General features: G+C 29.3%; 3 protein-coding genes across 7 annotated transcripts; 1 reads left to right on the plus strand and 2 right to left on the minus strand.

Moving 5' to 3' along the window:
- Window positions 1–1,123: 1,123 nt before the first annotated feature.
- LOC107162964 (uncharacterized) lies at window positions 1,124–11,066 on the minus strand. 4 transcript variants are annotated; one of them, XM_015510166.2, is made up of 11 exons: window positions 10,875–11,066; window positions 9,717–10,060; window positions 9,419–9,630; window positions 6,517–6,797; window positions 5,985–6,441; window positions 3,485–3,632; window positions 3,170–3,396; window positions 2,891–3,056; window positions 2,596–2,778; window positions 2,351–2,524; window positions 1,124–2,279 (listed from the first exon to the last, which is right to left on the minus strand). In XM_015510166.2, the coding sequence occupies exons 2-11, from the start codon at window positions 10,029–10,031 to the stop codon at window positions 1,404–1,406; spliced, it is 3,039 nt and encodes a 1,012-aa protein (XP_015365652.2). In that variant the 5' UTR covers window positions 10,032–10,060; window positions 10,875–11,066; the 3' UTR covers window positions 1,124–1,403. The 4 variants fall into 4 exon arrangements, with proteins under 4 accessions (XP_015365652.2, XP_015365654.2, XP_015365655.2 ...); XM_015510168.2 differs by having other exon boundaries at window positions 9,717–9,940; window positions 10,875–11,065; XM_015510169.2 differs by lacking the exon at window positions 9,717–10,060 and having other exon boundaries at window positions 10,875–11,065.
- A 1,112-nt stretch (window positions 11,067–12,178) lies between these two features.
- Window positions 12,179–14,231, plus strand: LOC107162957 (ubiquitin-conjugating enzyme E2 S). 2 transcript variants are annotated; one of them, XM_015510154.2, is made up of 5 exons: window positions 12,179–12,542; window positions 12,614–12,761; window positions 12,843–13,030; window positions 13,091–13,219; window positions 13,826–14,231. In XM_015510154.2, the coding sequence occupies exons 1-5, from the start codon at window positions 12,534–12,536 to the stop codon at window positions 13,958–13,960; spliced, it is 609 nt and encodes a 202-aa protein (XP_015365640.1). In that variant the 5' UTR covers window positions 12,179–12,533; the 3' UTR covers window positions 13,961–14,231. The 2 variants fall into 2 exon arrangements, with proteins under 2 accessions (XP_015365640.1, XP_015365639.1); XM_015510153.2 differs by having other exon boundaries at window positions 12,183–12,542; window positions 12,840–13,030.
- Window positions 14,232–15,345: 1,114 nt separating this feature from the next.
- On the minus strand, window positions 15,346–22,225 carry LOC107162965 (THO complex subunit 4-like). The gene is made up of 5 exons (XM_015510170.2): window positions 21,813–22,225; window positions 18,496–18,636; window positions 15,988–16,135; window positions 15,821–15,925; window positions 15,346–15,755 (listed from the first exon to the last, which is right to left on the minus strand). The coding sequence occupies exons 1-5, from the start codon at window positions 22,041–22,043 to the stop codon at window positions 15,583–15,585; spliced, it is 798 nt and encodes a 265-aa protein (XP_015365656.1). The 5' UTR covers window positions 22,044–22,225; the 3' UTR covers window positions 15,346–15,582.
- Between the last annotated feature and the right edge of the window lie 1,153 nt (window positions 22,226–23,378).

Genomic DNA, 23,378 nt, shown 5'->3' on the forward strand with positions numbered 1-23,378 from the left:
ATAATAAAAGTGTGAAAAAAGTTATAACATTATTTTAAATTAAAACATGAGTAAAATGTATACTTTTCGAAATTAATAGATATTGGATTTAGGAGTACATTCAATTTTAAAAACAATTAAATGATTTTGAACCAAAAAAAAAAAAAATGTGATTACAAATATTAAATGACATATATCATTTTTTTTCCTTCATAATTGGCCAAAACACAGGATATGATATAATTATCTAGTAAAACTTAAGAAAAAAAATTAAAGAAAAACATAATAGCAGGTATTATTATTTTAAATTATAAAAATAAACTAAATAAATGTTTAAAAGATAATAATGAAATTAAAATGTACACATAATGTCAATTTTTTTCAACTACACTACTTAATCCATTAAGAAATTTATCTTTTAATCTTTGTAAAATAAAAATAAAAAAGATTTATAAGTAATATTACATTATAAGCACTTAACATAAAGAAATAATATTATATAAAATAATACTAAGAATTAAATGTGTCAATTTACATGTTTATATATATATATACACAATTATAATGAATTTGTATTTACAATTATGATTCTTATGTACACTCACTTATTCTTTTAACAATTAACAATTTTCAACATATCAGAAGAATTTATTGTGTACATTCTATGGTTTAAAATAAATTTGTTTATTATATAATATAATACAATTTTAGATATAAGTGGAGATCAAACTATTGGCTTATTTATTTGTAATACATTACACTGTGCTCATTAGTATCACTTTTTAGTTTAAAAAATTATTATTAGCATAACCTAAGAACATATTATACCTGTGTATTACACACATTTAGAATAGTTGAGTAAACAATATTCAAAATATTGTCAAATTAAGTGTAAGTCAAATATAATTGAATATATTTGACAAATTAATGTTCAATATTCAGCCTCATTGGTTAATTTATTTAAACCGTTATGTATATTTAGTCACAAAAATAACACTTGATATACAAATAATATAAATATTATTGTTTTTAAGTTTTAAAAAACAAAAACTGTTCAATCAATAAATAGAAAATTTAATTTATCACAATAATAACTGTTCAAATTCAAAATAATTGTTTTTGGTATGAATAAACAAAATGAAAATTAGAGTCGGATAAAACTTCAATATATTAGGAATTTATTACAATCAATCAAGAAGCATGGAATTTATGTACAATTTTCACAACTAATATTAATATGGTAACATCATTATGACCACCCAATCTATCTAATTAGATGCAAAAAGGCAGCATTGTATTGTATTTACAGTAATTAACATTTAACATTATATGCCAGCTGAACATACACACAAAAAAAAAATATTGACATATAAACAAAATATTTAACTAAGTAGTAGTAGTACACAAAAAAAAAAGGTTATCATTTATCCGATGTGCATGGTTTGAATGTGTCTCATAAGCTCTTTTCTATCCTCAAATATTTCATCACAAATATCACAAGAAATATTTTCTGCAAACGCAAGTGGCATTTCTTCAGTTCTTAGCTCAATGTTAGCACCAACCTCCTCAACGCAATCTGAATCTAACACTAAATCTGTTTCAGCCAAGCTATCACTGTTAGAATCAGCAATGTTTACAACGAAAGACAAACGATCACCATATTGACCATTATTTTCAACATAATATTCTACTCCATCTTCATTGGGAAAACCAATGTCACAAATATCAGCCATGGTTTCTAAACCTGGATCATTAAAAATTGAGCCAATAGCAACTCGTTCCAACGTACTGCCTGTTAAATCATCCTCCTCGACAGATATCTGATCTTCAGTTTCTTCTGGATTATCATTTTCTTTCGATTCTTCTCCTAATAATGAATCCATATCTGCTGGATTAGATCTTGAAGAATAATAAAGAACAGTTGAACATGTTCTAGTGCACTCTCCATCTTTAAGCACAAAGCTATGCTTCTTTGGTATAGGTTCTGACTTGGGAACTGTGTTTCTCAATTCATTTGACACTTGCTTAGAAGTCTTTGGTTCAGATCTCACTAACCTGCCATTAACAAGTTTGTATGTTTTAACAGGAGGCCTTTTAGGACTAGCTACAGGTGGAGGATCGTATGAAATATCATCCATGATTGATTGTACAGCTTGCTCTTCTGCAGTAGGTATCGGTTCATCTTCACAACTCTCTGTGTCTGACTGTCCTGACATAACTGTAAAGACTTTTTCTACTAAGCACCATGTGTCTTTTCGATTACCCAACTTGCTGCGACGCTTATATTTGCGAGGTCCAACCTAAGAATTATATTTTGTTTTAATCAAAGTATTTGTAATACCTTAACTAAAAAAATTTCTTTTTAACCTACTGGAACTACTCTTGATCTCTTGGTATTTTCATCACTGTGCTGAACTAAATGTGAACAAAGCTCCATAGAAGATCGAAACAAATAACCACACACTTTGCATTCATAAAAATTTACTTGACCACCTTTTGCCTCAGTTCCAGCATGATGTGCACGTATGTGTTCACGCAATACAACCTATAATTAATATTATAAAAAGTATAGCTATTTATTATGTTTTAGTAATTATTATAATTGAATAATTTTACTCTTTGATTGAATGCCTTTGGACAGACAGGACAAGCATATGGCTTTTCTCCAGTATGTATTCGTTCATGTTTTCGAAGTGTACCACCATCAGCAAAAGCTTTTTCACAATATCTACAACCATAAGGACGTTCTCCTGTATGTATTCGTATATGTATTTGTTGAGATGATCTAGATCCAAACACCTATATAAAAATAATTAATTCTAATTATAATAGTTGACATCAAACTCATAATTATTTTTACCAACAATAATTTTAAAAATTAGTTTAACAGTATTTAGACAATTGTACTCACTTTGCCACAACTAGTACAAGGAAATATTTTTTCAGTCATTGAATTTCGTGAAATACTAACAGTATTTGCATGACTAGCTTTGTGATTAATAAGTGCACGTTTATCAGCTACTTCTTCACCACATATGTCACAAATAACTCCTTTTTCTCGATGAGTTACCATGTGTCTATAATATAAAACTAATATTTTAATTTTATTACAATTTTAATTTTTTTTTTATATATATATTGTATGCATAAGTTATATAAAAAACGTTATTAAAAATGCATTACTAATTACCGTTTAAGACGTGCTCTAGAATGAAATCTTTTACCACACATTATACAATTGTTATCAGATGTGTCATGAATCATTAAATGTTTTTGAAGAGCTTTATCGTCTTTGCATAGTTTACCACAAAGTTTACACGAATGTTCAGATAATGAATCAGTATGAATTTGAGACACATGATCAGACAGTTCATCTGTACTACCAAATGTTTCACCACAAGCTAAACATTTTGATTTCTAAACGGTAAATAAATTAAAATATTAAAATATCTATTATATTAAAAATTATTTATAAATATCAAAATGAGAAAAATAAAATACATACTTCTGAAATATTTGTAGGAATCAAATGCTGCTCAGTATGCATTTCTAACTCTGGCATAGACTTAAAGAACAATCCACAATGTATACACATATGTGCTTCTTCATATACTTCTTCTTCAACACTTCCAAGTTCTTTTTTCATATGCTGCCTAAATATAAACAAAATTAAACCTAATAATTAAAAAAGCGGGTAAGTCGTGGATGTCGCTCTGCTGTACAATAGGTTACTATAATGGATGGGATTAAATTTGAATGCAATGATAGGTATACAAAAAACGATTCTGAACGAAGATGATTTGTCAGTCTAGGATATATTATATTTAAATATTGTCATATATTCTATTTTGAAACAAATATTTTATTTTTCAATTAAGACGCATTTTGCATAAGGCATGGTTAATCAATTAATGTAGTTATCATAATTCATAATACCTTATACATATATACAAATACCTGGTTTGATGATAAATCGTTATCATTACGCGATTTCATTAAAAATTTAAAACTTGAACGCTCAAAACATTTTTCCTATAATGACGACGCTTCAAATTTTCTCTATAGCTATTTGAAGCAACATTTGTGGAAAACTTGGTGTTAAATTTTTTAACCTTAGATATAAATACAAACAATATTATGAATTTTGAACTACAAAATAATTTGCAAATATTCATGGTTTTGACGAATTTTTGTCAATATTTGAAATTCAAATGCTAATAAAAATTTAATTTGAATTTCCAGTAGACATTTTTTTTGTGATAAAGATTGACAAATTTGTAAGGAATCTTGTATTAAATTTTCAAATCTTAGGTATAAAAGGAAATTTTTTTATGAATTTCTAGAATAAAATAATTTCTGTAATTTCGTGATTTTTACATAATATGTTGTCAAAACTCAAACTTTGAATGCTTAAAAAAAAAATGTGTGACTATATATTTCTTTTATTTTTCAACTGCTATTGTAAAAATATATTATGAGCCTTGTATTAAATTCTCAAATCTTAGAATTAAAAAGAAAAACTTTTATGAATTTCGATCTAAGATAATTTGAAAATTGCCCTAATTTTTATGTATTAAGTCAATATTTGAACTTCAAATGCTAATAAAAAAAAATCCTGCCTATGTATTTTTATAATTTTTTAATCACTATAAGAATAACTTATGAGGAACTTTGTATTAAATTTTCAAGTATTTTGATAGGGCCAAAAAAGATAAGTCGAAAATTTCAGTCGTCTATAAATATCTCAAAAAAAGTCAAAATATTTTGAAAATTAAATCATGTAAAGAAAATGCCAATCCAAATAACTGATAAATTTTGCAAGTATCTGCGACTTATACTTTTTGAATAATAACAAATATTTAAATTCGTTTGAGGATAAATCGTTATCGTTACGCTATTTCGTAAAAATTTAAAATTCAAACGCACTTAAAATTTTTCCTATAATGATGCTTAGAGTTTTCTCTATAGCTACTTGAAGGAAAACTTATGGTAAACTTAGTGTTGTATTTTTAATCCTTAGTTATAAACGCAAAAATTTTTATGATTTTTCAACTTCAAAATTACTTGCAAATTTTCGCGTTTTCGACAGATTTCGTAAAATTTTGAACTGTAAACGCTTATTAAAAAAATTGTGACTTACGATTTTTAATTTTTTTTAGCTACAATAAGAACAACTCATAAGGAACCGTGTATTAAATTTTCAAGTTTTTTTGGTCGTCCAACATTTTTTTACCGACACTTCAAAAAAAAATTCTCAAAAAAAATTGAAAATTTCAGTGGTCTATAAATAACTCAAAAAAAGTCAAAAAATTTTGAAAATTAAACTGTACATAGATAACACTAACATAAACATTTGGTGAAAATTTCAAGGATTTACAGTGATTAGTTTTTGAATTACAACCATATAAAAAAATCGATTTTTTTGAAAACTGTTGGAAAATGTTTACTTTTGACCTCTATAATGCACCAAAGATCTTCAATTTTACATCGGAAACCACCCCCAAAGTTTGAAATCGAAACATTATTTCGACTAGTTATGCTGTACACAGACACAAAAAAAAAAACACAAAAAAACACACATCATTGTAAAATCAATACATTCATCACTTCGTTCAGAATCTAAAATATATATATTAACTATTTAGTAATGTAATTTATTGTTTATATATTCAACTTTTGCTCATATAGGGCGTAATTAATGAATAATTTTAAAAAATTAACTCTTATATTTAAATGAAAAAGAGAATTATCAAGTCATTATCATATTTAGTATTCAAGTCGTCCTGTGTTTTTCTTTTTTTAAGTTATCTATTAAAACTTATCCTAAAATGTCTATTTAAATTCAATTATATCTACCATCTAATAACAGTTGAAATACTTTAGTGAAATGTTTAATTTTTCAAATTTAATTTATAAATTATTATCAACAAAAAAATATATATTATATTTTTTATCTATTTTGTTTAATACTATTTAGTCTAGTCATCAAAAACAGAATAATTTACCTTTGATGACGCTTTAAAAAATCAAATCTGTTAAATATTGCCCCACATGAATCACAAGAATAAGAATCGCTGGATTTATTATTAGTCAATATTGTAAGCTCATAAGTATCTGAATTTGATTTTTGAGTAGTAACAATATTTACACCATCATCAACATGACTAAGACGGGCATGGTTAAGAAGTGCTTTTTCACGTGTAAATGAAATTCCACATGGATTACATGTATGTGGTTTTGAGTAAATTTCTGAATTCCAACCAAGAGTAAACAAGCGATCTTTTATTGGACGACCTTTTCCTCTACCCCGACCTTTACCACGGCCACGGTTTTTAGTATTTGATTCCTGATATATATCTCCTTTATCTTCAGAATCTTCACCAGATGTAACACTCCTCCTTTGTATTGGATCCATGTACATTAATTTATTCATTACTTTTGTAACAGATATATTTTGATTATCTACAAAAAATATTATATTAAAGTTATTATTCATAACTTAATATACATATTCTTAGGAATTAATTGTAGGTATACCTAAACCACTATCTGATGGATTATCAGGACCGATATGAATTTTCATATGATTGGCTAAATCACATTTACGTCGATAACGAACACCGCATAATGCACAACAAAAGGGACGCTCGGATTGATGGGTAACCATATGGTTCATAAGATGTGATTTTCGATTAAATCTCCGACTACAAAAATCACATGGATATGGATTAACAGAAGATGAAGCTTCTTCACCTTCAGGTATTGGTATGTCAACATCATCAGTTGATGATGTATAATCAACTTCTGTTTTTATTATGCTAAAACAAAATAAATATCTAAATAAAATATGCTACTTTATTATTAGTATTTATCTGTTATCATGACTACTTGATTATGCAGGGCAATTCTACTGGTGTCAAGATTTAATTATTGTGACTACCATATGTTTTCTTACTTGTCCATCTTATAACCACACCAACAGTTAAAATAAATAATACACACAGTTCTATATTTAACTTCAATTGAGAACATTCTAAGTTTATCTATATATGTGTGTGTGTGTATCCAAAACTCTTTATATATATACTGAGATAAAACTCTATCAACACTATTATTGCATTCTACAGTTGTATCACAAGTCATAAATATATTTTATTGCTATTTACAACATTTTAAACTTTTAGTCAGTTTCTCTGGCCGATAAAATAAATATTAAGATCAATTTACATAAAATGAAATATGACTACAAACAGATCAATTTATATATGACACTTTTTTATACAGTATTTAACTCCACGCTTCCAAAATATTTGTTTTTGTTGCAAATGTAGAGTATTTGATCACTAAAAATTGGATTTTGGATTTGCCAAACAAAATATAAAAATAACCAAAATACATATGCAAAGACATTAATGGTCTTATTCTACTTATTATCAATAATTAACATACATTATAAATGTATTTAAAGATATAAAAGAAAATAATACAAATCTTTTTTAACCAAATTTATATGAAAATTCATTATATATACAAAACTTACTCATAAGTATTTAATAAAAATGGTTATAGTTCACAATAGCAGCTATTTAAACAAACTTCAAACGTGAATTAAATACTTATTTTATTAAATATAAAATATGTGATCAAAATATATGAATCTATTAGAATCTAAGGTAAATGTTCATTAATCAACACTTAAAAAAAACATAAATTATCAAATAACATATACATTTAAGTCACTACCTCCATATATAAAACTTTTTTTTATTGAACTAAATTACCTGAATTTCAATAAAGTCAAATCCTCCACATCCATCTTAAATTGCTATCAAGTGGGACAGATTTTCCGAAATCATGCAAAACCTACTTTAATATCTCTTTTGAAAATAAATAAGATATAGAACATGATGCTCAAGATCTATTAACACTTACACCATCTATTAACAATCTGTTATATCCAAGTCTTCGCATCAAAAAATCTACACAAACAATATATCTACCTGCAAATATTGTAAATCTAATTACTGACAGCACTCTAGGTAGTAAACATATCATTATCAATCTGATGAAATACAGTTTAATCTTTCTTGCAAAACCTATTTTACAAATTACTTTCATCTTCAACGCTTTACTAAGACTTTCATATTTTCCAGTAATGCGAAAAATTGTCAACCGTAATACTTATGCCAATACTAAAACCAAATAAACCAAATACTCTAGCCACCTCCTACAGACCAATAAATTTACTTCCAACTCTAGAAAAAATAATACTTAAAACAATCAGACCTATAATGCAAACTCACAAAAATATTCCAAACGCTCAATTTGATCTTAAAGCAAAATGTTCTACTGATCACCAAATGCATAGATTAACAGACAAAATGTCAACTTTTTTAGATATGAAGAAATTATGTCCAGGTGTCTTCCTGGATGTAGTACAAGCTTTTAACCGAGTATGGCATGAAGGCCTACTACACAAACTCAAACTTTTTTACCTGCAATTACTCATCACAGGTGAACCAGTAATCTCACCCAGAAAAATGTCTGATTTGATTCTTAAGATACAAATAGTAGGATTAAAAACTAAATATAAAATGGATGATCAACAGATTAGCATTTTTACCAATAAATAAAGTTTATGTCAGAATAAAATATTTGAAGACGGTTTGTACAAAAGAAACTACAGAGGTTCTTGATACTTTGATTCCACACGCATCAAAGGTATATATTATAGTAGGCCAGGAGAATGTATGAATATGAAATTAAAAAAAAAAAAATAATACCATTATTTCCATTAGAAATATGGAACATTGACGAGGCTTTGACAAACGGTCAATATCGTATAAACATCGGAACAACTGTTTTACACATCTTATCAGACATGTGCACCCAACAGTCTAGAAGTTAATTCTAAAATATATAAAGAATTAGGAGTAGACAGAGCTTAAGTAACATCACAAGAATTAGATGAAGGGATTACAGCACCAAAAAGACAAAAGTTTAGTAACATCAGTGAATGTTTAAACACGTATGCACTAGTGGCCAATAACGAAATATTGGAGGAAGAATTTTTAGTTTACAACAACCGTTGTATTTAAAAACAAAATAAATATTATTTTTAAATTATATTACATTAATCTTTTACCAATAATAATTTAAATTATTGTTAACAAATTATATTTCAGAATTATCAATTTTAAATTAGGTTAATAGATATTAATAAACAAAAAATCAACCCAGACTTTATTTTGTTTAATAATTTCGTGGTCAGGCTTTTTTTTCCAAAAAAATTTAAATCGTTTTTACCGATTACCAATCTCATCAGTAACTACAGGAAAAAAAACTAGTCAATCAGTTGAATGCCATCTGCCATCAATCATTGATTAAACATAAACAAAATATATTCATTAGTCATAATGAAACTTAAATCAAAACTCACGTGTCAATATCGGTAGAGCGATTCATGCCCCAACTTTGAGTGATTATCTCCTGCTCGGGGCATTCTTGAACAACAACTTCTTCTTGGACATCAAAAAAATGTTGGTATCCCACTTGAGTCATTTGTTGAACGACTTCTTCATCACTGGACTCAAATAAATCACTAGGGTCGTCAACAGGCTCTTGTTTAATTTGCTGCCCTTGATCCATTTCCTGTACAATTAAAATATAGTTATAGACGAAAATGTAAAATATGATTAGGTAATGTTAGATTTAGATTGTTAAAACCAATCTGCTACCTTAAAATTATCACTGAATGAAGATATGGCAGCTAAATATTGTAACCCATCGGCATATGGCACAGATTCCATGACCGCTCTAGTCATATTATTGAGCTCATTTGTGCGTGTACCACTGTTGGTGAAATATGAAGACCCAATGGTTTGAATTAAACAATTTTCAGATGACAGGCCATCTATGATGTGCGGATTGAAAAACTCAGTCTTAGAGTCGACAACAGTGCCTGGACATAAAATATTGTCCTTTCTATCAAAATCTAGTGTTTGGTTACCAGAATGGACAGACACGATTTCTTCCTCGAAGTCAGTGTCCATGTTAACCAGGGTGGTGTTTATGGGGATATCTAAAAAGAAACATAATATCTTATGTTTGAATGAGAGCGATCAGGAATGATTATCGGTATCCTCGAGAGTAACTGAGAACCAATTTAATGCTTATCTAATACCAAAACCTGCTGAAAAGTAAAATTAAAAAGGCTTGGATGATACACCAACATTGAAACACTACAACCAGATTTAAAATCCGAATCCGACGACCCCAAAATCGCACATCAAATTCTAGAATATACGTATTATTTTTTATTATATACATCATAGGTACCAGGTACGTTAAAACAATGACCCGGATAGTCTTAAAACGGTAAAATGATGGTATAGTACAACTTCAGTAGGAACAGTAGGAACTTAAAAATCTGAGTCGGCTTCAACCGATCCCACCACATGACCTTATCGGCCCGACACCCGACAGGAGTAAGCGATTTTCCACCGAAGCACCGAGTAAATATTATTATTTACACAAGTCGCGACTAAAAGTCTATAACCTAAAAAACTCTGTTCGACGTCTTTTCCTCCATTATTTTTTTTTCATGGTTAGTTTTTAATTATTGTTTTTCGCAGTTTCGCACATATATATATTAATAAAATGAGCTTGTCCTGTTGACGAAATTTGATTGTTAAAAGTTATTCATTATTTTTGCTCTTCGACGGAATAGCGAAAAAAACCCTGAGCAGTGAGCATAATCGAAGGGGTAAAAACGTTTCGCGACCCAGGCGTCAGATCGTGTCATTTCCTCCGTCGACGGACATGTTTGTTCCGTCGACGATTTTATATTTTTGTCCCTAACCTAATAAAATGTCGACTATGTCTAATGTACTCACCCCGCCACACAGCCGTTCGTCGAACGTATTTCCTAGTCACGTTATTCAGGACCGTTTTCTGCCATGGGACGCGTATTTACTATTTTTAACGCGTAAAGACCAATCGACAGTAATATATGACGCCATTATACTCATATAAATATACAAAATACATTCGTCGAAAGTCCTCCACCGACCCCACTCACCACCACCACCCGAAGACCATCGTATTATTTGGTGTTTTGGTGACGCGGTGTTGACGGGCCGCCGACCGCCGCGGTGGAATATAGCTCATGGAACAAAAACAGTCAGCTGCAATCAGCATCGAGCATCAGCTGCTGACTCTGCTGCTGAGTGGTAGCAAAAATTCAGAATTATAACTTTTTTTTGTATAATAATATTAATATACCATTGAACAATGATAATTGATAATATAGAATAGAAGAATATAATAAAAGTATAGAAGTTTAAGTTTTTCAATCTTCAATGGCAGTATTGGCAGATGCCTGATGCTGCGTATGCGTATAGCTTCATTATTCGTTTTATTCCGATTTCCCAAATTTAGTAATTTTCTGATATATTATGGTATTATAGTGTTATACTCTTATATTATAACTGAAATAATTAAATTAATTATTAGACATTTAGTTATTACGAGAACCCGCCTAGACTCTAGAGTATACAGAGCATATTATACTATTGTAGGCATTGTAGTATTGTCTACTGATTTTAATTTTCCCATACCAGATACCTAATCTTTGCTATTATTTTTAATATAGTATTTACAAGTAAACTGTCACTTTATCAGCTGCACGCCTGTGCTACTACAATCCTTGTCATGTCATGATGGTCATTTAATGACTACAGGGGACAGGGCGCAGGCTGCTAGAGTAACTGTAGTCATATAAAACAAGACACAAGTATAGTAACTACTAAAGTACTAACTACTAACTAGTAAAGTAATAAGTCGTAAGTGAGTTGAGTTATTCACTATTCAATATTCATGCGTATATATATATATATATATATATATATATATATATATATATAGTAATTTACGATTTAGTATTACATAACGCAGTTACGTTACGCAATAGTGCAATCATTAGCCATGACTCCATGAGTGCAATAGTGAATAGACACAATACGCAATATACGCATTCGCTACTCAATCAACGGCTGATTTTTATAACGCGACTCGTTATTCGTCGACTATTCTCGATTATACACGATCGAAAATAAACCGTTACGTTTTAAAATCGGAAAATCTAAAATTTCATTGGCCCGACACACATCGGTGGGGGGTGGAGAGATTGAAGCGTTAAAATGGCTACCTTTGTCCGTGTCGAAGTAGTCGAACCGTCGATCGCCTTACAAATACAATTATTATTGTATGCCACGACAGAAACTGTAATACACTGATATCATTTTTATTATTGTTGTGAGATTTTGTTTGAATTCTCCCCTATCGCTGATTTACGGAGGCAATCCGCCAGGCGCCAATCCCCATCCCATTTATTTACCCAGAGTCTAACATAGTAACATCGTTATAGACAGCCTGCATTCGAAATTCTAAAAATCCAAATTAAAATTATAAAATATCCATTCACAAGTCACAGCAACGCCGATTGTGCAGTGCACCATTGGATTTCATACGTTTGTTGGTCCATTGAGGCTAATATGAGTTCCGTAAGTATTATCACCCTACGTTTATTGTTTTCGTGGTTATATACTTTGTTTGATGTCTTTTCTGTTATTAGATTTCAAACGTCGAAAACCTGTCACCGCAGACTATCCGCAGGTTAGTCCGGGAACAAGAAGACCTGATAAAAGACCCTCCAGAAGGCATACGGATTGTCGTCAACGATTCTGATGTCACTGACATCCAAGCATTCATCGATGGTCCCGGTAGGCTAAAAGATTACAAATTGTGAAACCAACATTTCTGACCAAATCGAATAAGCATTTATTGTTTTGATTAAATAGCAGGTACACCTTATGCAGGCGGTCGGTTCAATGTAAAATTGGTGTTGGGCAAAGATTTTCCACATACACCACCTAAAGCATATTTCCTTACCAAAATTTTCCACCCAAATGTAGCTAGTAGTGGTGAAATATGTGTCAACACTTTGAAGAGGGATTGGAAACCAGATTTAGGAATAAAACATATTCTTCTTGTAAGTAATGTAATATATTTCATTAAAAATGTTATCTAATCAATTTATTTTGGTTTTTAGACGATCAAATGTTTATTAATAGTACCAAATGCAGAATCTGCTTTAAATGAAGAAGCTGGCAAATTACTATTAGAAGAATATGATCATTATTTCCAAAGAGCTCAAATGATAACAGAAATTCATGCTCCGGTATACATTTCAGTTTTTAATATTAATATATATTTTTCTGATTTTAAGATACATGCTAATCTCATGCATTGATCTCATACAATTTTTAAGAAAAACTATTCCTATCCTGTAATTATTGTGTGGAGCAACTAACGTAAACAAAATTATACATTGCATAAGAGTAGTATAATTTTATGCGACAATATTAAATAATAAAAATAAAAATTGCCACATATTCGGTTTTAAAATATCTAAGACACACCAGTTATTGTCTGATCCTGCCTTTCTTTGAAAAGTGACTTGATCATGATAATAGTTTTGGTAGGAAACATCAAATCACTAGGTCCAGAATATAGTAATTTTCTTTTGAAATAGAATATAGTTATATTATAATGTAATAGTAAAAAATGTTAAATAATTTATAATAGTTTAATGATTATTATTTTATCATTCAACTCTTGAGCTGTTAATTCCAATGCTTCATATTACATGCATTTAGTAATTTATACATCAAAAAATTATTGGAAAACCTTTAATTATAATTTAATGAATTTAAAATCACCAGAATTAGTAAGATTAGTTTTATTTATAATAATCATTATTTCATAATTGCATCAATAATTACAGATACCTAAAAGTATGAAGATAGGAAGAGAAGAAGATTCAAGTGATGGTCCATTAGCAAAAAAACATGCTGGTAATAAAACAATAGAAAAGAAAAGAATTTCAAAAGATAAAAGAAAAACATTAAAAAGACTTTAGAGTATGAATATTTAAACTTGTATTATATTATATTGGGTGAAACTCAACCATTTGTCATCATTATATTTTATAGCACCTTGAAACCCTACTAAAAACTAGATTTTTCCAATTTGTGTGTATTTTTTTGTTTGGTTGCTGTATAAAAAAATTAAGATTCAATTATTTTGTGAATTCAAACAAGTGTTTAGCTAATTCAAAATTTGTAACCTGTATATGTATATAAAATATTTAAAAGATTATTTATTATAATATAAAATGTTCTAAAAATTGATTATACTTTGTTCCTTACTTACAAGAATGTTTCAAAAATAAATAATTCAATATAAGTATACATGGTTAAATTTTGTTCATTGGGATAGGTAAAAATGTTGTCAATACAAGTGGATAAAATATATATCATATACAAATCAATAACATTTTACATAATGAATGAAACAATTCAACCTACTCAATAGAAAATGATAATATCTCTTTGCTTAATGATTTGGTTGTTCTTACGTTATCATAGAAATAATATTAAAAAACCTAAATACTTTGATATCAAATATATTAAGCAATTAATTTCTTTGAAGTTATTTTCACAATTTTTACACTTAGTTCAAATCCAGTTATCATTCCCTACTACAGTGGCATAATTTAGTCATGTTTGTGGGGGGGAGTTGGCAACATCGCCCCCACTAAAAATCTAAGTTGGTTAATATCATAAGCACCTCTAAATTCAACAATTGTTATCAATAGGTACATGCATACATCAAAAACCTTTATAATGTTATAACTTTGGAAGTCCGACCAAAAACTTCTGAATACATCATTGTTCTTAATTTGATGAAATACATAGGTTTCCAAAAATTTAGGAGTTAAGCTGCAATATGCGATACGTATTTCAATACATTTGTGCAATAGAATTACAAAGTAATATAATAGCTTTGTACAGCTAGTATAGGAGTTGGTTTTTATGTATTTATTTCTATAAAATATATAATGGCATATCTATTACCTATGAATAATATTTATAGTTAAATACGGTTGCCATTTTAAAACATGGATGAATGTGGATTAGACACACAAATCTCTCTTACATTATCACACCACTGCTCACCAACACGTTATAATTTGGTTTTCGATTGAAATTAGATAATGGATTACAAAGAACATGTTAAATGCCTCATTGCCTCAGTAAGTACAGGAATGTTTTCTTTTGAAAGATGCAGTTAGGTTAAATTGTTGATTTATAATATACATACATAATATATCAAACCAGCAATTTGTCATTCAAAAACAAAATGTTTCAATGACTAAATATAAATAATAGGAAAAAATGTATTGAGGAATTTATGCCCTTTTAAAAATTGTATGTATAAACATATCCAAAATAAATGTAGGTATTGCAATAAAAAAAGTTTATATTTAGCATGAAAACTTAAGGGGAATAATATACAAATAATTGGAAAGTAGTTAAATTATAAAAGTGTATAATTGCAGGTTAAATTTACTTTAACCTATATATAGAAAATATTACGAGTTATTTTTTTAGTTAATAACTAATAACACTGTTTTAATTGTCAAACACTATTAAACTTAAAATAGATATTAGAAAATAAAGAAATGAGTACATAAATCAATTAATTATTCTTGCTTTTAATAAAGCTATCAAGTTGTGCATCTAGTTCATCTTTATTTGGCATCTTTTTTTCACTATTTCTGCCACCTCTGCTACTGCCTCCACCTCTTCCTCTGCTGTTACCGCGAGTATTACCACGACCACCTCTGCTGTTACCCCGGTTACCTCTGACTCCTATAAAAAAAAAATGTATGTTAAAACTTATTTTATATTCAAAAAACAGCAAGATTAAGACATACCACCACGAGTACCCCGAACTGGTAATTGGGCGGGTCTACTTAGACGTGTAGCAAGATTAGCAACAGTAGATAAGTCTGTGGCAAGTTCAATCTTCATGGGACGACCTTAAATAAATAATAAATTATCAATTGAAAACAACATAAAAAAATTGTTTTTAAATAATTACCATCCAGGGGCACATTGTTATACTGACGGACTGCTTTTAATGCAGCATTCTTACTATCAAAAACAACATCAGCTGTTCCTAAAGATCTTCCAGATCTGTCATAATGAACTGTAGCAGTTTTTAAAGGACCAAATTCATCAAAAAGTTCCTGTCAAAAAAAAAAAAACTATTTAATAGATCTTTTATATTCAATACACTTAATATAAAACCATCCATGCCAATACAAAACTATCATTCACAAGACAAGTTGTAATATTCATAAAACCAGAAAATCATAAAATTATCAAGAAATATACTAAAGTTTAGATTACTTTTTAAAAAGTCTCTAGTTACTGAGAGGAAATGACGGCAGAAAATTGTTTTTAATCAAGTAATATCATTACTTTATAATAATCAATCAGTTGTGTGGCTTCAGAAGACTGATGTTGTGGAAGATGACGATAGTAATGGAGTTGATTGTAATTAAGCTTCCTTGTGTAATTTCAGGTTTTCTCTTAAATCGTTTTGTTATTATTATTATGTTTATTATTATCTGGCTAAAAAAAGTAAATAACTTTTCAAATGTATTGATCATCGTTGCAATTTTTTTTTTTTCATCAGCTTTTTAGTTCATTAAATCTTGACATGATGGTTTGATAATAAAATACATCAACAAGATTTTTTTAATTTTCCATTAAAAATCTTTAAATACTTTTTTCTTCTTAAAATGTATTTCTTCTTTGAATGATAAAATATCAATAATTTGGTTTTATTAATTGAAACAATTATTATTTCATTGTGTTTATTTCTTGTGAATACCTTAGTGGCAAGCATTATATTATAAATTAATGAAAATTTTCAATTTTCTCAACTGAACAACACATTTTCTTCTTGGAAATTAAATTATCTTATAATTCTGAATTCTCTGATGTATATGTGCAGCATCATTGAAGGAAACATGTTAATTTGAATGAATGATGGATAAAAGGTGCATCACAGAAGATCCATTGAATTCAACAACAAAACAACAAAAACCAAAAACTCATCAAGATATTTTAATTCAAGAAAAATCACCAAAACTAGTTATGATCTCAACAACAATAGTTCACGACTATTTTATTTCCAAATCAGTACCTCATAATTGTCATTTTATTGTATAACAATACTATTCAAAGACTTAGAAATTGGTATTATATTCATAAACATATCATTCAAAATAACTTTGTTATTGAACAGTTGTCCAATGATAAGGAAATTTTTAATTAAAAAAAAAATAGCCTAATATTATTTAATTTTATACTTCTATAGTAATAGCACAATAAAATTGTGATTTTAGCAACAGGTACACCAAATGTGTAATTTTGAATATATCTTCTTCTGGTTATGATGAAAAGACTTCTGTTTAAAGATGTAGATGTTATGTTTTTCTTAAATGTTGGTGTAGAATCATCTTTAACGATGTAGATAACTTTCAAATATTATAAATGTGATGTTTTTTAAACAAAAATACAATTGGTGTACCTGAGAAAAATACTTTTCAAAACGCCATGTGCATTACTTAAATTAAAATTATCACTGTTTATGCTTGTCAATAATTCAGTGAAGCACTCATGACTACCATAATATCTTAAGACACTATGATAAATATAGCAATTTTAAAAATGTCAACTCGCATATTCAGAAATGAGTTACAAAATATCATGTTTAGTAGTCAATGGCTTATTTATATTGGGTCATTTTCCCAGAATTAAATTTAGGCAAAAAAATGTTTCATAAGTTGTATTGAAACCCGAATTCTTTTGTAATAATTTTATCTTGAGTAGCCAGGTATAGAAATTATAAAGAGAAAACACTGTCCATGGGTCGTTCTCGGACGGCAGTTTACAACACAAATGAAACCCCAGCTTTGAACCAATAGTGGATCTAACAACATGTGGTGAACATTCTATCTAGGTATCTTCAAGCTGCAATCGGCTGAAGATGCCTGGAAAAATAATGTTTTCGAATTTATTTACATTAAATAATAAAATGAAGCCTAAAAGTAGTACAATTTACATATATTGTTTAATAAATTGTTTTTTATTCCTAGGTTATGAAAAAATTGAAAACTGTTTTCCACATCTCAATCAATAAAAAATTCATAAAAATCAATAAATTTATGTGTTTGTCTTCATTTACTTAAGGCGTGATACATTTTGGGCTAATTAAATTACAATATTGATGTTTAGTAAGTATAAGACTAAACATTTTTTAATTAATATTAAGTATTTTAATAACAATAAAAATTAACATTATTTCTTCTGAAATGTTTAAGATTATAATTATACCATTAATAGTGATATTTATTCAATTCAATTCAATTATTAACTGTACCCAAACATTAATATTCAAATAAAACAAAATCAATCTTTGAAAAATAGTTAGGTAAATTACCAAATTAAATTAGGAACAAAAATAAAACAGGCATTTTCAAGTGTGATTATTAAGAAAACATTGACACATTAATTTAGGTTTTAATCTTAATCAAACCTGTATATCTGTTGATGTAACTCCAAAATCCAAATTTGATATGACTATTTTATGAATACTGGTAGTAGATAGACCACCCCTCATTTGTTGTCTTTTAGGTCCTTCGTACATATCATGAGTCCACGATCCATTTACATCACCCTAAAAAATTATAATTATAAAATAATCATATATTATATTATTTAAACATTCAAGAGGATATGAACTACAATATAATAATAATGTAATATACATTACATTAAGTAATTACATTAATTACTTAATTACATTAAGTATCTCAGTTATAATACAATGACTACCTATGCAAATATTTTTAGTTTGATTTAAGGTTGATTCCCTAGTGATTATAGGAATTTACAGGTGTGTTGTACTATCAAATACATGGTAAACATTTGTTTGAAAATATATAAACCATGATGCATAATATACAATTTAAACAATAACTTACCCATCTATAATACAATGACTACCTATGCAAATATTTTTAGTTTGATTTAAGGTTGATTCCCTAGTGATTATAGGAATTTACAGGTGTGTTGTACTATCAAATACATGGTAAACATTTGTTTGAAAATATATAAACCATGATGCATAATATACAATTTAAACAATAACTTACCCATCTATAATACAATGACTACCTATGCAAATATTTTTAGTTTGATTTAAGGTTGATTCCCTAGTGATTATAGGAATTTACAGGTGTGTTGTACTATCAAATACATGGTAAACATTTGTTTGAAAATATATAAACCATGATGCATAATATACAATTTAAACAATAACTTACCCATCCCATCTTATTCTCAAATATCACCTTTGGCATTTAAAGAAAACTAAAAACTGAGAATAATTGCTACCTTGATTTTAGCCTTTTAACCTAACCTAACCACCCTTCCAAAAAAAAATGTTCACAGTGACACTGAATATGATATAAAATTTTAAATAGCTAAATTAATACAATAATAGGTTTCATCTAAATAATGATAATAATATTTTGAAATAATGTGTGTATGAAGTGGAAAATTGTTCTATTGTATAGCCTTATACCTAGATACTTAAAATTTAATGGGCGGAACACTTTTTGGCCAAAATGAACATTTACCTTTTCGGTCATTCTGAAATGACCATTTTCGGCCAGCACTCTATTTGGGTTACCAATAAAATATTCATTTCGCGTTTTATTTTTGTTAAACCACCAAAAAACTACTTTTTTAATGGACTGTGTAAAATAATATATATATTGAAAAATTAATACATTTATTATATATATGTTACCGGGAATATTGACGTTTAGGAAATGATGACAGTTCCCAATAGCGGAAGGAAATGATATCATTGCCTAGTTCATGTTATCATTTCCTAACGATATTAGGCAAAGATGCCATATATATTTTAATTTAATCTGTCACAATTATTAATAACCCTATTACACTAATAAATAACCAATGATTAATAATTAATAAAAAATTTAATATTTTTTTTTTTAATCACTTTATTAAATTCACCTCGCATTTTATTCAAATCCATTTTAACGAAAAAATACGTACTGCACTAAGGAGATAGGCACACACTACTAAGCGTACGTGTTGTGTGGACAGGTAGGGACACTTTTAATAAAACACGTAAATGATACATTAAACATAATATGCAATACCTATGTGATAGCCATGACATTTTTCAATCAACCATTTTAACAATATTGAGAGTAATGACAGTATAATGGTTTTTAGCATCTCACCGTTCTGAGTTAGTTAATAACTATCGTTATAATAGCTTTACATTGTAAATCCACATGACCTGCAACATCATAATCGCCAATGCTTTCGTGTAAGAAACTGATACATGATAACTAGGGCTCGAATGTTTATTCACTTAAAATTACTCTAATATAAATAAATAAAATTATAAAATATGTATTTTTAGCCAATAAAAACACAAAAATATGTAAAATAAAAATAGTATTATTTGATTCAGTAAAACATGAATTAAATTTGTACCTAGGTTAGCATTAAATTGAATAAATAGAAAAAAATATGCAATTTCATAAACATCCGGGACCTAGTGATAACATTTCCTAGGTACTGTATTCATTTCCTAAATTGTCAACATTTCTGGTAACATATACATTAAGATTCATTTAATTTGCATGTCTTTATTTATATATGCGGCAGCAGACACAATGATACATATAAGTATGTGGATAGAAACACACTGAAATATAATTGAACAATGATATCAATCGACCAGATATCGACAAGAATAAAATAAGATACTTATGATACAATATAATGAAGATAAAAGTAATAATGACATCAAAAATTATTATAAACGAGTATGCGTCAACAATTGTCAATTATTACACAATAAATATAAAATTAAGTGGATTTTAAATTTAATTTATGGTAGTTATAACACATTCATTTAATAAAATGTATTTGTGTTATTTCTCACCTCACATAAAAGAATATTTCATTAGTGACCAAAATAGTGTGCTGGCCGAAAACAGTTATTTCAGAATGGCCAAAAAGTGAACTAGGTAGCTGAAAAGGGAAAGGTTCATTTTGGCCGAAAACGGTGCCGCCCATATTAATTACCTATACCTTTTTTATTTCTTGTGACATTCACATTACTACATGGAGGCTGAACTGCTTTAATAAATGGCTTGATTCCTCACCCACAACATCGTTCATTAAAAATCGTAAAGAAACAATAATTTGTACAAATTTTATATATTTTCATTGGCTGGGATCTACTTTCTTCAGTGGCGCTGATATGGATTCATGGCACTATGAGGTCTTAAAATATCAAAATCAAATAATGATGGGAGACAAGGAGATAGACAGACCATGTCCTGCCTTCTCCCCTCACATAAATTAATTTACAGGTAGTGTTAATATTAATTATTAGTCTTTTCGGACTGTTCTTAGCGAACCGTGTTAGATTTCTCATACTAAAATACCTCATTGCGAGCAGGAATTATCTGTACTCAGTATACCCCACTATCAATACCGGTTCCCTTAAGGCAAGTCATCGTGTGGAGGTGCACTGAAAAACCTACTTTGGTTGGGACATAGCGCGTTTACTCGTAGAACAGAAGATAGATACCAAACAAATACTATTTGCTCTATTTAATTAAAATAAAAGTAGTAAAATTACAAATAGACATGATTTTTTGTTTCCGAACACCCCTAATTATTGCCAAGATAGACGAAGAATAGAGAAGAGGGCTAAAGCCTTCAAATGCTCAAGAGTCAAGACTTGTTACTTCAGGGCGCCGCCATTCAAAAGGCTCCCAACTTTCACGTGTTTCTCACCTTGGAATACGGACTAAATCCATTTGAACGCCTCGCCATCGGCCTGCCTCTACGCATAGGGCCACCACCACCACCACCGCCGGTAGCACCATTTGATCGAAAATTCGATCCTCCGCCGCCACCGCGTTTAACACCACCGCCTCTAGAACCGCCTTGTCTTCCGCCACCACGACGACCACCACGGGATGTTGACCGTTTACTCTTGATAAGTTCGTCTAAGCTCAAGTCCATCTCGAAACGATTGCGGTGTAGAATAATTGGTTCACAAATAAAACAGACGAAGTTAAGACTTGCGGAATGAAATAGTATGAAGTAAATGCAAATCACACTCGTCTGCACTGAATAAGTGAAAATGTTCAACAAAAATGGCCGCAACGCAAACAATCATCAATCACTATGTTACGTAGTTAATAGTTAGTGGTAAACTGGTAACTCCAATACTCCATCAACAAACCATGGTTGCCACTACTCACAAATCTCACTAGCTTTTGTACTTTACGTTTTGCCAGCACTGTAATATCATAGTTACGTCTATTAAATATTAATTGATTGTTTAATTTTTGGTAGTTATGGTTTGACTGGAATGGCAGTGAGAGAGTATCCAGTGTGTATAATGGACACACTGATGATATGGCGCTAATAATTTGAAATTTAAAGAATTTTAATATTTTGTAAGAGCATATTTTTTTCTATAAAGTTGTTAACGACATCAATGGCTCCGTTTACGGATTGCTGTAAACTTTGCGGTCAGACGGATCACGCTCGTGCGTCGTCGGTGAAATTTCCTCAAAGCGTACTGCCGCAAAAACGACGGAGATACTGAATGAAAAGATTTTGACTTTAACCGTTCAAGAAAGTTTTTGCAACTTTTGTTCGTACAACGCGTTACGCAAGCAAATTGACAAAGACGTGTTCGAAGAATCGGTTTCGGCTACCGTAAAGAGGCGTCCGTATAAGTATTAATTATCACTATATATAAAATTATTGCACGGCAACGAACATGACGTATTTGCGAAGAGTTTCACGTAAAAACACCTACTATGCTTTTAATATCAGCTGCAGAGCAAACGACACCAATTAAAACATGTACTATTGGACGCCAAATATTTCGCTTTACTATAAGTGTTAGGTTAGGTTAACGTGTTAGCCGCTACATACCGGTCGATTTCAATCCATACAATATAAACGAGACTTCGGTAAAGAATCGGGTGACGGGTGTGCAATCTTTTCAATCGCATCGTACGTTACATGTATCCATTTATATGGAGTAAACGCAAAACGCCTGAGTGGATGTCGTATATAGTGTATACTCATAGGCGCAACTAGACCTCTAAAACGTGGGGTGCTATACTATTAAAAACATAAAATTGATTAAATTTTATTATAATTATAATAGTTAGATCTAAAATATCAAGGGGTGCTAAATTAGAACTTGGGGGTGCTAAAGACCCTTTTACACCCCCCTAGTTGCGCCAATGTGTATACTGTATACGAAGAACTGTTTTCGCGCGACCAAATTTCGTTGCAATTAATCTGCCAGCCGTTTAGGAATGCATCAATAAGGAC

Source organism: Diuraphis noxia, unplaced genomic scaffold (genome assembly GCF_037042655.1).
Source record: "Diuraphis noxia isolate RWA-SAM2 unplaced genomic scaffold, SU_Dnox_SAM2 contig0005, whole genome shotgun sequence".
Taxonomy (NCBI): domain Eukaryota; kingdom Metazoa; phylum Arthropoda; class Insecta; order Hemiptera; family Aphididae; genus Diuraphis; species Diuraphis noxia.

Bases quoted from the DNA above. Each gene is read 5' to 3' on its own strand.
- LOC107162964 (XM_015510166.2), bottom strand. From the start codon at position 10,031: ATGGACACTGACTTCGAGGAAGAAATCGTGTCTGTCCATTCTGGTAAC. The intron at 3,633-5,984 runs GTAAATTATTCT...GTTTATATTTAG, and splicing joins TTTTTAAAGCGTCATCAAAG to GCAGCATATGAAAAAAGAAC. The intron at 2,280-2,350 runs GTAGGTTAAAAA...TATAATTCTTAG, and splicing joins AGAGATCAAGAGTAGTTCCA to GTTGGACCTCGCAAATATAA.
- LOC107162957 (XM_015510153.2), top strand. The intron at 12,762-12,839 runs GTAGGCTAAAAG...TTGATTAAATAG, and splicing joins AGCATTCATCGATGGTCCCG to CAGGTACACCTTATGCAGGC. The intron at 13,031-13,090 runs GTAAGTAATGTA...TTTGGTTTTTAG, and splicing joins GAATAAAACATATTCTTCTT to ACGATCAAATGTTTATTAAT.
- LOC107162965 (XM_015510170.2), bottom strand. From the start codon at position 22,043: ATGGACTTGAGCTTAGACGAACTTATCAAGAGTAAACGGTCAACATCC. The intron at 18,637-21,812 runs GTGAGAAACACG...ATAATTTTTTAG, and splicing joins GATTTAGTCCGTATTCCAAG to GGTGATGTAAATGGATCGTG. The intron at 15,926-15,987 runs GTAATTATTTAA...TATTTATTTAAG, and splicing joins TAACAATGTGCCCCTGGATG to GTCGTCCCATGAAGATTGAA.